The sequence below is a fragment of the Podospora anserina genome, chromosome 2, assembly GCF_000226545.1.
Source record: "Podospora anserina S mat+ genomic DNA chromosome 2, supercontig 2".
Lineage (NCBI taxonomy): Eukaryota > Fungi > Ascomycota > Sordariomycetes > Sordariales > Podosporaceae > Podospora > Podospora anserina.
Window position 1 is genome coordinate 4,573,936 of NW_001914858.1, and position 12,796 is coordinate 4,586,731.

General features: G+C 52.8%; 4 protein-coding genes across 4 annotated transcripts; 2 read left to right on the plus strand and 2 right to left on the minus strand.

Annotated features, from left to right (window-relative positions):
* Positions 1–644: 644 nt before the first annotated feature.
* PODANS_2_13220 (uncharacterized protein) lies at positions 645–1,805 on the minus strand (the record flags this gene model as incomplete). The annotated part of the gene is made up of 1 exon (XM_001912105.1): positions 645–1,805. One exon carries the CDS (start codon positions 1,803–1,805, stop codon positions 645–647), a length of 1,161 nt encoding a protein of 386 aa, XP_001912140.1.
* A 785-nt stretch (positions 1,806–2,590) lies between these two features.
* PODANS_2_13230 (uncharacterized protein) lies at positions 2,591–4,411 on the plus strand (the record flags this gene model as incomplete). Its single annotated transcript, XM_001912106.1, has 2 exons — positions 2,591–3,765; positions 3,829–4,411. The coding sequence occupies 2 exons, from the start codon at positions 2,591–2,593 to the stop codon at positions 4,409–4,411; spliced, it is 1,758 nt and encodes a 585-aa protein (XP_001912141.1).
* A 1,023-nt stretch (positions 4,412–5,434) lies between these two features.
* Positions 5,435–8,035, minus strand: PODANS_2_13240 (uncharacterized protein; the record flags this gene model as incomplete). Its single annotated transcript, XM_001912107.1, has 1 exon — positions 5,435–8,035. One exon carries the CDS (start codon positions 8,033–8,035, stop codon positions 5,435–5,437), a length of 2,601 nt encoding a protein of 866 aa, XP_001912142.1.
* A 2,213-nt stretch (positions 8,036–10,248) lies between these two features.
* Positions 10,249–11,889, plus strand: PODANS_2_13250 (uncharacterized protein; the record flags this gene model as incomplete). The annotated part of the gene is made up of 1 exon (XM_001912108.1): positions 10,249–11,889. One exon carries the CDS (start codon positions 10,249–10,251, stop codon positions 11,887–11,889), a length of 1,641 nt encoding a protein of 546 aa, XP_001912143.1.
* Between the last annotated feature and the right edge of the window lie 907 nt (positions 11,890–12,796).

A 12,796-nucleotide genomic window follows, 5' to 3' on the forward strand; every position in this document is an offset into this window, starting at 1 on the left:
CATACGTTTTCTTATGTTTTTTCCTTATCATTATTTGGATCAGTTTAAGGGAGGCGGGGTTTGAGGATAGCGATGATCTAGGTTCTTATTATCACTCTCGGATTTCTCACTCACACATGGCGTTTTGTTTCTTGGATCTCAAGCGAGCATCTTTGACTACTATCTCACAAGGGTTGCGGTGGGCGGTTTGTCTTGTCTATGGGGGGTTTGGCAATTGGGAATATCATGTACAGGGAGCGAGTGGAGCGACAAATTCATGTATTAGCGGGTCAAGAAGGTTTATCTAGCAAGTTTTTTATCTTGCATTTTCATAGCGGCATGGTTACCTACGTAGATATATCTCACTCTGTCTCTATGTTTGTGGTCTGTATGTAGTGGATGTTCCCTCGACTTGGTTGGTGTACGAGTGTGGTACATAGGCCAGTATTCACCTGTGTAAACCTCAGACTTAATAATTTCAAAGCGGCAGAAAGAAGAATATAACGACAGCAACACCAAACACAGACATCATTGTTGGTATCATATCGCAGTATCTCTAAAATCATGGCTCGTAAATGCAATAATAACCCACAACCACCCTTTTTTGTACCGCCCGCCCCTGAAACGCCAAAACTCCAGTCCCCTCTTCTTTAGCAGGCGACAAACTAGGAGAAATGAATACCCTCCTCGTGGAACGCCACCAATAGCTTCAAAAAGTCGTTCTGATCGCACTGCCTCGCTCTCTTCTCCCCCAGCCCCGTGCTCGCAAGCACCTTGTTGACCTTGGCCTTGACCACCATCGCAACCTTTGACTTGGGGTTCCTGCTCGGCGTTTTGGCAACGGCGGCCTTGTCCTCCTCGTCCTTCATCTCCTTGAAAAACTCGGGCATATCCTCATCGTCTTCCACATCCATCCCGTTATCATCCTCCTCCTCCTCCTCATTATCATCCGCATCCGCTCCATCATCATCCATATCAACATCCATCCCCTCTTCCTCCCCCACCACCGCCCCCGTCCCCGCAGCAGCCCCTTCATCAACAGGAATATTATTCAACGAGCAATACACCTTGTAATTCCTCTCACACATGGCCAAAACCTCCTTGATCGCAAATGACGCATTCAACGTCTTGTTCTTCCTGTTGAACGCAATCCTCAACAACCCATCAAACTCATCAAAAGCAATATTCGGCCTCGCCGACCCAATCAACGGCTCAATCCTAACAACGTCACTCTCCACCTTGGGAGGCGGCTTAAAGTTTTGTTTCCCCACCTTCATGATGTGCTTGCAGGTGGCCCAAAAGTTGACATTGACCGACAGACGGGAGTAGAGCGCGTCGCCGGGTTTGGCGACGAGGCGTTTGGCAAACTCGCGCTGGAACATGAGGACCGCCACGCGGGGAGGGTTGGGCATGGCGAGCATCTTGAAGATCAGAGGAGAGGAGATTTGGTAGGGTGTGTTGGAGATGAGGGCGTCGCAGGGGGGCATTTCGGGCATTTTGATCACGTCACCGAGGATGACTTCGAGCTTTTTGGCCAGGGGGGTGCCTTGGACGCGCTTGGTTACTTCGGCGCCCATGCGGGGGTCGATATCGACTGAGAAAGAGGGAACATTAGTACTTGAAAAGGGGGTAGGGGGTGGAAGAAAGGAAGGAAGGAAGGAAGGGGGGCGGCATACTGGCAATGACCTTCTTTGCCTTTTCCAGGGCGCGGACGGTGATGTTACCGGTACCAGGACCGATTTCGACGACGACATCGGTGGGCTTGAGGTAGGCCTTTTCGACAATGGCGTCGCTGATGCCGGGGTTCTTGAGAATATGCTGGCCATAGTCCTTGTCGAACTTGAAGATGTTGGTGCTGGCGGCGGGCTTCGACTTGCGATCGTAGGGGCCGCTGGGCCCTCCGCCCTTCTTCTGCTTGGCGGCCTTTGGCATGATGTCGTCTGCAATTTTGGCGGTGGGATGATCAGACTCGGGAGGTTTTGTTCGGAACCTTGCGACAGGTCTGTTGTCTCGGCCGGTGACTCGCGCTTAAAGTGAATACAGAACCCTCACCGCAGCCTTCTAGCGATCATCCGAATGTCCCATATGTTCCACATAATTTTTGGGGCTGGCAGAAAAAATGGGACCCCGCCAGAATCGATAAGATAAGCCCACTTGGGGGGTCACACCGCCCGAGCAGTGCCGAGCATGGGGTTGCCAAGCCACCCAAGTTCTTCTGCGAGGTTCAGCGCTCCAGGGGTCGAGCAAGCAAGAGTGGGCTGTTTCGGGCTGCCGAACTGACGTAACGGGCCGCGCTATTCATTGCGGCGAAGCTCTTTTCAAAGGCACCTTTCCAGACAGGTAAAGGTTCGGGTGCTTCCATACGATCATTCTCCGGGACCGTGGTTGAACAACACTATTTTTCTGAATTATATTGCCTACCTAACTTGTTAATCTCATAATACTACCTGTACCACAGGCTCACTGTGTCGAGTGAGCTCCACCTGCAGCTGCTTGCACCTTGCTTGGCGTGTGTAAGCAAGAAGGCTGAAGCTGCCCGAGCTGCCATCATTTGTCTCGGCTAATACATTTTCACATCAATACCGAGAATCAACATATCACAACAGTCAAAATGTCGATACGCATAGCTCTGGAGAACCCGCCCGAGTTCTACACGAACTTGGATATCATGAAGGGCCATGTCGTGCTCACCCTTAGCCGGCATGAGACAGTGGGCGCCATCATCGTGAAGCTTGAGGGAGAGTCAAGGACGGCCCTGGGAATCCCAAACGACAACTCTAGCACCGGAGTACCGCACAGAGAAATGCCATCGGCCGGGGACATCATCTACGAAAACCACAAGATTCTCTACAAAGTAGCCCAGGCATTTCCCAACGAGAACGCTCCACCTCAGGCCAGTCCCATCGTACTCAACCCAGGTCAGCATCATTTTCCCTTCCAGTTCAAGTTTCCCTTCAACAACTCATGTGGCAACGCCGAAGCCATGGCCAAGATTGGAGGTGTTGTGAATGCCGGTGGATTCGCTCCAGGAGCTGGACTATTTGGACTAGGCGGGATCCGCGTGATGGACGGGACCAAGCAGTTGATGTACTCTCACGTTACGAAGACGTTACCTCCTAGTTTCACGGGATTCCCTGGCGAGGCAGAGATTCGATACTACGTCAAAGTCACGATACAAAGGCCGGGCTTATTCAAGGAGAATTGGAGATATCAAATAGGACTCAAATTCTTACCCATCGAACCACCCAGACCACCAAAAAGCAACCAAGAGGCATATGCCAGGCGTCCATTCGCCTTTGCGCCTCGCACGCCACCTTCCACGGCGCCACCGTCTACTAAGAAGCGGACCTCGTTCTTTGGAAGGAGTACCACTCCGCAACCACCACCCCCGGTTGGCGGACCCTCGAACCCATCCTCGTCGGCCGAGGCCAGCTTAGCAACACCGCCCTCGATCGAGATGTCTGCTCGCCTCCCACATCCAGCTATTCTGACATGCAATAAGTCAATACCACTACGACTTATCGCCAAGAAACTGGCACCCAGCAATGGAGAGGTGTACCTCGTAGCTATACAGATTGACCTCATCGGCAAGACCATCGTACGATGTCAGGACTTGGTCAACAACGAGTTAAACCGTTGGGTGATAGTCTCACGCCAGGGTCTTTCCATACCTGTATCCAAGCCAGACGACGCCGTAGGAACCGAGGTTGTCCTTCCCGATGCCATCTGGAACAACGTGCCTCTCCCCAACACCGTCATGCCGAGTTTCCAGACGTGTAATCTGAGGTACTTTCTCTTGTGCTCCCTGCCTCCTTTCTTATTCCTATTACTGACACCCCCGCGATTTAGTCGTGAGTACCAACTGGAAGTCAAGCTCGGACTCGCCTGGGGAAAGCCAGACGGCGCCAACCACGCCTCCAACAGCTCCTCTTTCTTTGGCGGTTCCAACCGGAACAAGGGCAAGAACCTCGCCAACATCCCACAGGAGATCCACCTCCCCCTCAACTTCAGCAACGTCCAAGTCTTCTCCGGTCTCACTCCCCCAGCAGAATTGGTAGAGGCCATGCGTCAAGGACGAACACGACCAGCCAGGAAACAAACCGGTCCTAATGGTCGTCCTCCACAGCAACAACCTCAACCACAGCCCAATATCCCACCTCAAGGTGTGGCTTCTTCATCACGCCCATCTGCACCAGTGCTGCCGCCTAGACCGGTGGCAGCCACACCACAGAACGATACCTCGGAAGCGGCGCTTTACCCGCCTCAGTTAAGACCGGGCCAAGACGCACCGCCGTATGACGATGCGCCCCCTACATATGAGGAGGCAATGGCGGAGGAGATGACTGGGCCGGTTTTTCCAAGCACGGCAAGACCAGCCTACAGCGGAGTGACGGATGAGAATGCGGCGAGTAGTTTGCCTGAGAAAAATTAGCCTTTAACTTTTCCGAGGGATGAGAATGGAAAAGGGGGATCAAGTTAATTTGAAGCATTTGCTGTTGAGGGCATCGGCCTTATCACACACTCAAAGAGATTCCCTAGCTCTTCTCTCTTTTTTTCCTTCTTTTTTGTTTCTAGCAAACTTAATATCCCCCCTTTTTTCCAGTCTAGTATTAATTAGAATATGGATAATACTATCTTCAGTGTCGTCTCTTTGAGCTAGGTAGTTCTTCAAATCAACCTCGGTGTATATGTCCTACCTTTTGCGTACATGTGTATGATTTGAAACAAGCCTTGATATCGCATGGATACATTACTGGTTGAGTAATAAAAAGAACAGTCAAACAAAAGTGTCCATCTCGCTTGGTGACGCCTCAAGACGATGTTGATAATGGTGATCATATGGACGCAACGCAACAGAATGGGAGCCATTTCAGCCTACTTGGTCTGTTTAACTCTCACATGTACACCCAGAAATCAGGAAGGACTTCAATAGCAATTTGTTTTATTCTTTTTTTTCAATTAATTGCTAGGAGTATCCGCTAGGTAGCTCAACTATCCAGACACACATTTACAATCATTTTTCATGTAGTATGCAGCGCAGATATTCATCCGCCATTTCGCTTGATCGATCGACAGATGTCTTGCTGGGTCCATCCCAACTAACAAATATGCTATCGGTTGTTCCTCCCCAACGAGTGCGCAGCTGACGGGCAAAATCAACGATGCTATTCCCCCCTCCCCCTTTCCCTCGCTGACTCGTATGGTTTTTGCTCCACTCCATCCACGCCTCCTCCTCCGTACCAGCCAAGTACCCAAACCACAGGTGTAACACACCTGGTATGAAAGTTCAGCAAATAGCGGGCGCCATTGTGCCTCTCGTCCCCCACTTTTGTTGAATAAAAACGCTAGAAATCCGGGTATAGTTTGCTGACCTCCCCCAAAACGCCCGCAATGCTTGGAAAGTAAAATGACTATAAACAAGACAAGAATGGAAAGGTGATTGACTTTGGAAATATCAGTCAATCTCGATCACTTCCACTTCGCGTCGCACTTCTGGCCGACGTGCCGTTGTGGGTGTAGATGATGCTTTTCTCTTGCGGGTAGAGGAGCCGGAAGGGACGGCCGCAGGAGTGTCCGTCTCACTGAGGTCGTCGTCGTCACTCTCCACGACGGCGGTCCACGTCCCATCCGCTTTGACGTGGATCGATTTGGTCTGTAGTTTGTTCTGCTGAGCCAACTGTTCACGGACACCGCAAAGAAACCCGTCAATGCGTAGGCTGTTGGGTCTCGCATCTTGAAGACAGATGGGACAGCGCCATTTGTCAGGGTTACTTGGCTCGGATTGGATAGAACTGGGGCAGCCACAGTCCGGCGTAATGCTGTGAAAGCACTTGGTTGTCGGCTTAGAAGGGCGAGTCTCGAGCCAAGTCAGCAAGTCAAAACACTCCAGATGCGTGCACGAGGCACCCCTTGCGGGAACTGCGAACATCTTGGCCGTGAAAGGGTCAGCCATGTCGATTGGCAGATCTGGAGCCTCAATGATCAACCCATCGTCGTCGGAGACTGGGGTTAACCGCTTCTTGATGATCTGCAGCGTGTATTCCTCTGGTAGCAGGCCGTTATCCCAAGCGCGACGGACAGCGGTCCTTTCGCCAACCGTCTCAATCACCTCGACGGCGATGACGTAGCTGTGCTCGCCACTTTTTTCTCCGGAGACAGGAACCACAATCGACAGTTTGTTGGAGCCGCAAACGACGTGATCAGTCAACTCGGTCGCCAAGTCTTTGCCGTTGTGAGGTTGCCGGCGAGCTTCAAGAGTCTTGTCGTTAAACCTCATAAAAATGTTGCGCGGCCAGCTCATCTCCTTTGTGACCCACTCATGCTCTGCCGGTATTGTTCTCGAGGGGCCAAGCTTGCAGCAACGGAGTCTCCATCGCAGAGCGCCGTCAAAATGCGTACTGAATGGGACCAAAATCGCCGAAGTTGGCCTTGCTGTTCTAACCGCGAGGTCAAACTGTTCCGCTGTCACATCAAATGAAAACTCGTATACCGAGCCTTGCGGACGTACAAGGCTTGGCGGTATTGCAAACCTGTCCATGGCTTGGAAAAGACGCTCCGGTGTTCCATCCTTGGGGACACGTTTTGGACTTCGGCAGCCCGACTGGTGCAAAGAAGCCGCAAGAGATCTCCTATCTGTGGGTTCATAGGGCCATTCTGGGCGTGGAATAGTCACGTCCTTGGCAGGAATAAGCAAATCCGGCTGCCTAGGGGTCGACGCTGCGCGCTGAGGGGTGCTCTGCGATGTTATTTGCACTGCCGCTGCAGCGGGTTGCTGTCGATCCAACACGGGTCGCGGCACACCGAAACCGGTAGGTGTCGTGGTAGGCGCCAATGATGCTCGCCCCAATTGGGGCGAGGCGACTTGCGCAATTTGTGTATTGATCGGTGCAACATAGGGCCTTTCGAGGTGTCGCCGTTGTTGATCTGGTTGAAGTTCGTGAAGCTGTTGATGTTGCTGGGTTTGGTGCGCTATACCTCGTTGTAAAACCTGCTGCTGCTCAAACAGCTGCTGTTGAAACTGCTGCTGGATCTGCTGCTGCTGGATCTGTGGCCGTTGCTGAAATTGCTGTTGCTGGTATTGAATCTGCTGCGGCAGCGGCATGCGTTGTTGTTGGATGTGTTGAATCTGTTGCAATGGTGATTGTGGCAACTGAGCAGCTTGCAGTTCCCGCGTCTGCTGTTGTCGATATTGGCTTACCATCTGCTGTGCCAGCTGTGCCTGATGCAGCTGTGTCGCCTGGTACTGGGGAGAGGCAGAATACTGCATAACAGGCGAGGGAGCGGGACTATGAAACGATGTAGGCTGTGGAGGAGGGAATTGCTGGGAGGGAACCACGGGTGGTGATGGTACTCCGAGCCGGACTGGTGGGTGTTGATTCAGGCGTAGCTTCTCGGCGTCGGACCTCTTGACCAACTCCTGGTATCGGGCAATGAGGGCTTGGTTGATTCTGATGATGGTCTCAGGAGAATCCCCAACGGCCACGCATGCGCCACAAGCCTGATGCATTCGACGTTCTTGGTCCTCCTTGAATGCATTGTCCAAAGCCTGGGCGTGGACACCATCGGGGATACCGAGTCTTCGACGATTGGCAGTGAATAGGATTTCTCGCATGATGGGAGAATAGCACAGCAGTCGACCTTGGAGTTCATCCAGCACGTACGGATACCGGCGCATGCAGGTTTCCTGCGTCAGGGAAACATGTTCAGTTACCATGCTCCGTAGGAAATTGCCCACCCACGATTTCATTGTCGCCCTAGGAACTGGATGTTCCCGCAGCTGGTCAACTGAGACCGGAAACGAGGCAAAGAACCTCAGGTTTGTCGGGGTCAGTTGATCGTTCCTCTTGAGAATCTCTGCCACGGTGGTAAACCCAAGATCTATCATGATTATATCGGCCACATCATCCTTCTTAAGGATACGATGGGCATCCTGACGATTGATCGACCAGATGGCGTAGAGCTGGTGAAGGGCCAGGAAGAAGTAGTCGTTCCTTTTGCATGCATCCACCAAAAGTTGAATACGCGGTCTATCCAGCCGAGCGTTCATCGCAGTCATTCCTCCATGAGCATTGACGTGTCGGTGAATCTGTGCCTCGAAGGCCTGGCATTTGAGCGGTACGGTGCTGGGGACGCGAGGTCGGTCAGTATGAGGTCTCCGGGCGCGTTTTGGGGGACGACTTACTCGGTCCGACGCCGTTCTTGCGGAGTAGGAGCCGCAGCCGCGTTCGTTGATTGACAGCCACCATCTTGGTCTATCGCCGCGTCCACGGCATTGCCCGACTCAGCGCTCACGGAGCACAGCTGATTGTTGCTTGTCTGGGGGGACAGGGCGTGAGCCGACGGGGCCTGGAAAAGGGACCGGATTTCTGGTGGCCATGATTCATCTGGTTGAGGAGTCCAACTATTTTGATTCGCTGCTGGGTCGAGCTCGAAACGGGCATGGGTCATGGGAACATTGGTTGCCGCCGACGCCGGTGTCATGTTTGATGCCGGAGTCGGCGCATCAGACAGTGAGGCGGGAAGCGGATTCGGGCTGTCCAAGGCATTTGACAGGGCAGGGCTTGGCTCGTCACTAGGAGCCGGCGATGGGAGGATTGTCTGAGCGGGTCTGTAAGGATTAGCAGGCTAGCCATGGAGCGCTCCTAGCCATGTGTGAACGGGGTCTTTGCATGAATGGGGAAAGGTGTCAGATGGAAAGAATTGGATAAGCTATGGCCTTACTGGACTTCGGTTGTCTGTATTTGCGGTGATCCTGATTGCGGTGGTGGCTGTGGTTGGAAATGCGGTTCTGGTCGGGGTTGGGGAGCAGTCGGCAGCGAGACTGGAGGATACTTCCTCGGCCGGCCCCGTTTTGCTTGGGGCGCTGGTTTTATTGATGCTGCGGACGGAGGCGGGTTCGGGTTTACTGGAAGAGCCCTCGATGCTGCCGATGGCGGATTCAACCACGAGGGTTGTGCTCGAGCACCTAGAAAAGCGTTTGCGGTCGCGTTTGAAGATGCAATCTGCGCACGGTCGGCGCCCGAAGCCAGCTGGTTTCGACTGGAAGTTGTATTGGGCGCCATCGGTCGAGTCAAGCCGCGATCTCTCTCACGCCCCGATGTTGGCCGAGAGGAGAGGAGAGGGCTTGGAAGACTGGAGAGAGCGCCAGTGGTCGGGTCAGCAAGATGAACCGATGTTTTCTTCTTTTGATCATGCAGCGGTGAACCAAACAGCAAAAGCAAACAAAGGCAGGCAGGCCAGTGTGGTTTGCAGCTCTAGCATCATATGCCAGCGGGACAGCTGGAGAACGCGTGGGCGGAAAAGAGAAGGCAACACGAACCATCGAAACGAAAAGAAACGGAATCACTAGGTTTCTAGGCAGGCGATGATTAGAAAAATACTCGAATATATATTTCAAAGATCATTTGTACTGGGAGCGGCGGCTTCCTCGTCAGGCGGAAATAAAGCCAGGAAGGTGCGTGAAGTTGACTGAGGCAAGATGGAAGGAAAACCCCTTGCCAGGAGCTTTCTTTTGAGAAGCCCAAAGTGGCAAGCGCATTCGAGCGGACCCAAAAGAAAAATGACGGGCTGGACTTTCCTGCCAAAGCAAAGACAAAGTGCCACTACCTCAAGACCATCATGGACAGTGGCTACCGACTGCAGGTGCCTGCCTAAGGTATGCATGGAATTAGGTGGACATTATTCTCAAGAAAATATCGCAATACAACAAACAACACGAAGGCACTTCCTTACATGCGGGTTGCTGGGCCGCGCAAAGTGCGGGCGGCACGGGCAGGTGGCGGCTGGGAATTTTCGACGTGGTAGTCGCAGCCCGGAGGCTACCTTATTTTTATTTATTTATCCCAACTTCTCATGGAGCAACAGCCCAGTCGACAGGTTGCCCCTCCTACTCAAGCTGTTGGCGAACGAAACGATGAATTTTACTGTTCTCGCCCACTCGTACTTTGTGGGACAATGCCCTGCTGTGCGAGTAGAGTACTGGAGGAGACATAGGTACATGGTACTCGATGCACAATGTCCTGCATCCCATAGTATGAAATACCTGGGTTCCCCAGAATCAACCCCCACTAGATCTTGACTACACTAGGAGCTTATCTTATCAGAGCTAGACTCTGGGCAAGGAGTGGGTCCCAAGACCCCTGTCTCAATTGCCTGGGCCAAAAAAAAGTTTCCAGCAGGCTGTCGCGCGCGGGCAGCAACCACACAAACGAAGCTCACGACTGGCACCACCCCCTCGGCTTTCAGGTTTTCTTCACCAACGCATTCGAAATGGCAGCAGAAGTTCAACCGTTACCGCTGGTTAAGCTGCCTTCGGGCCCCAGCCCCGTCACTCCCGAACAGCGATATTGGAGATCCTTCAAGAACCAGAAATTACATACCTCGACGGCAACATGGCCCATCTCGCACATCAGTTTCCCCGCCCAGACAGGCGCCGTCCTGTCCAATTCCATGGTTGCCGCCACAAAGATCAATGACCTCTTTGCAGTAACCTCAGGTCCCCGTGTGGACATCTTCTCGATACGAAAGCGCGAGCTCCTCAAGACGATTGGTCGCTTCGACAGCGAGGCCCATTCCGGCGAGATTAGGGCTGACGGCAGAGCGCTGGTCGCCGGTGAGGATTCGGGAAAGATGCAGGTTTTTGATGTCGGCGGCGGTACAAGGGCCGTTATTCTCAAGACATGGCACATCCACAAGCAGCCGGTGTGGGTTACAAAGTGGTCACCCACCGAGCTCACTACCCTCATGAGTTGCAGTGACGACAAGACGGTCCGGCTGTGGGATCTGCCATCAAACAACCCCAGCCATGCCTTTACCGGTCACTCAGATTACGTCCGCAGCGGCGCTTTCATCCCCGGCGGCAACAGCAACATGCTGGTCACCGGTTCCTACGATGAGACGGTCCGGGTGTGGGATGCCAGGACACCGGGCGGTTCAGTCTTCACCTTTAAGCACAAGGACCCAATCGAAGAAGTCCTGCCCCTTCCCGGGGGCACCACCCTCCTCGCTGCCTCCGGAAACGCCATCTCGGTCCTTGACCTGGTCGCCGCGAAACCACTGCGTCTTATCACGAACCACCAAAAGACTGTCACAAGTCTCTCGTTGGCGTCCAATGGCAAGCGTGTTGTCAGCGGCAGTCTGGATGGCCATGTCAAGGTCTTTGAGACTTCCAACTGGAACGTCGTGTTTGGGTGCAAATACTCCAGCCCTATCCTCTCCCTCTCGGTCATCGCCGCCGGCGCAGCCCAAGAAGACCGCCACCTCGCCGTAGGCATGCAGTCCGGCGTGTTGGCCATCCGCACCAAGCTGTCAGGAGCAGCCGCCGAGAAGGCCCGCGAGCGCGCCGCTATCGAAGCCGCCATTGGCACCTCAGCTCTCGACAAGATCGACGCCAGAAATGCCAAGCGCAAACGCGCAGCCGTCAGCAACAAGAACATGGACATGCTGGGCGAAAACGTCGACGTCGTCATCCCAACATCAGACACTGGCTCCAGGAAGAAGAAGCTCAAGCCCTGGCAGCGCAACTACAAGGATGGGTTCTACGCCGCGTGTCTAGACGAAGTAATCGACATGTCCGGGCCAGAGTACCAACCTCTTACCGCCCTCACCGTTCTCATTGCTCTTCGTCACCGGTCCGCGCTCCGCGAGGCGCTCGAGGGTCGCGACGAAGTGTCCATCATCCCTCTTCTAAAATGGGTGAGCAAATACATTGTTGACCCGCGCTACCTCAGCATTTGCGTCGATGTGTCCTTCCACTTGTACGATCTCTACAGCGAGCACGTTGCCGGAAGCTCAGAACTGGCAGTGTTGTTCCACGCTCTCCTCGGCAAGGTGTCAAGGGCGGCGAGCAAGGCGCAAACCGCCATGGAAGTGGCGGGCATGTTGGAGACCTTGACGTTGGGGAATAACTAGGGGGCAGCGTCAGTTTGTTAATGAAGGGGCAAGCCTACTTTTGTGTATTTCTTAATTATTCTCTGTCTGGTCTATTTGTATTGCATTGCGTCGGAGTTTTTATATTGTTCTATTTGATCCAAGAGGGGATAGGAAAGGGTTTATTAAAAAGCCACTGCTGCTCTCGTACTGTTGTTACTGTTGTGGTTGTTTTGTTGTCTTTTGACATAGAGAGATACCTATACTCGGATATTGCTGCGAGAAGGGGCATGACGGGGAAATAAAACATATGTTTCGGATGGGTCTACCTGGTTTGGCGTTTCGTGGCGGTCAACGTCTTTCTGTATTGGTGTGTAATCTCTTGTCATGATACGGTCTTTTGAAATGGCTCAAATATTAGGATGTATTTCTTCACATGTTAGGGTTGGTTGTCTCCAAAAACATCACTTTCGGCGATGAATCATGTCCTCCTCGCCGTCAAGCCGGGTACGCCACCCGATCTTGGTGTGAGTCAGTCGGATGCCCTAGGGCTCTGAAATCGTCTCCCAAACAGCTGGTGGTCACATCAAATGGATTATCCATCATGGTTTTGATGTCAGAGGCTTTGAGCTAATGGCTCAACCTTCCACCAAGACTCTTCTTTTCTCTTCCCAACAAAAGCCAACTTCAACCTTAATAAATGTGCTGGGGGGATTCATCACTCATCAAGATGAAAGAGGAAATGTTCAATCAAGTCTCATTTACGCCCCAAATCATCCATAACATCCCCACAATGTTGGCCCATCCATATCCCTACCCTACCCTACATGTTCCCAAAAAGCTAAAATCCACCGCTGTATATAACAGAACACCTCCTCGTCATATCCATAAGTCGTATAGGCAAATTCACCTTCCGTCCCAAAAAAAGTCCAAACCAAGGGAAATGAAA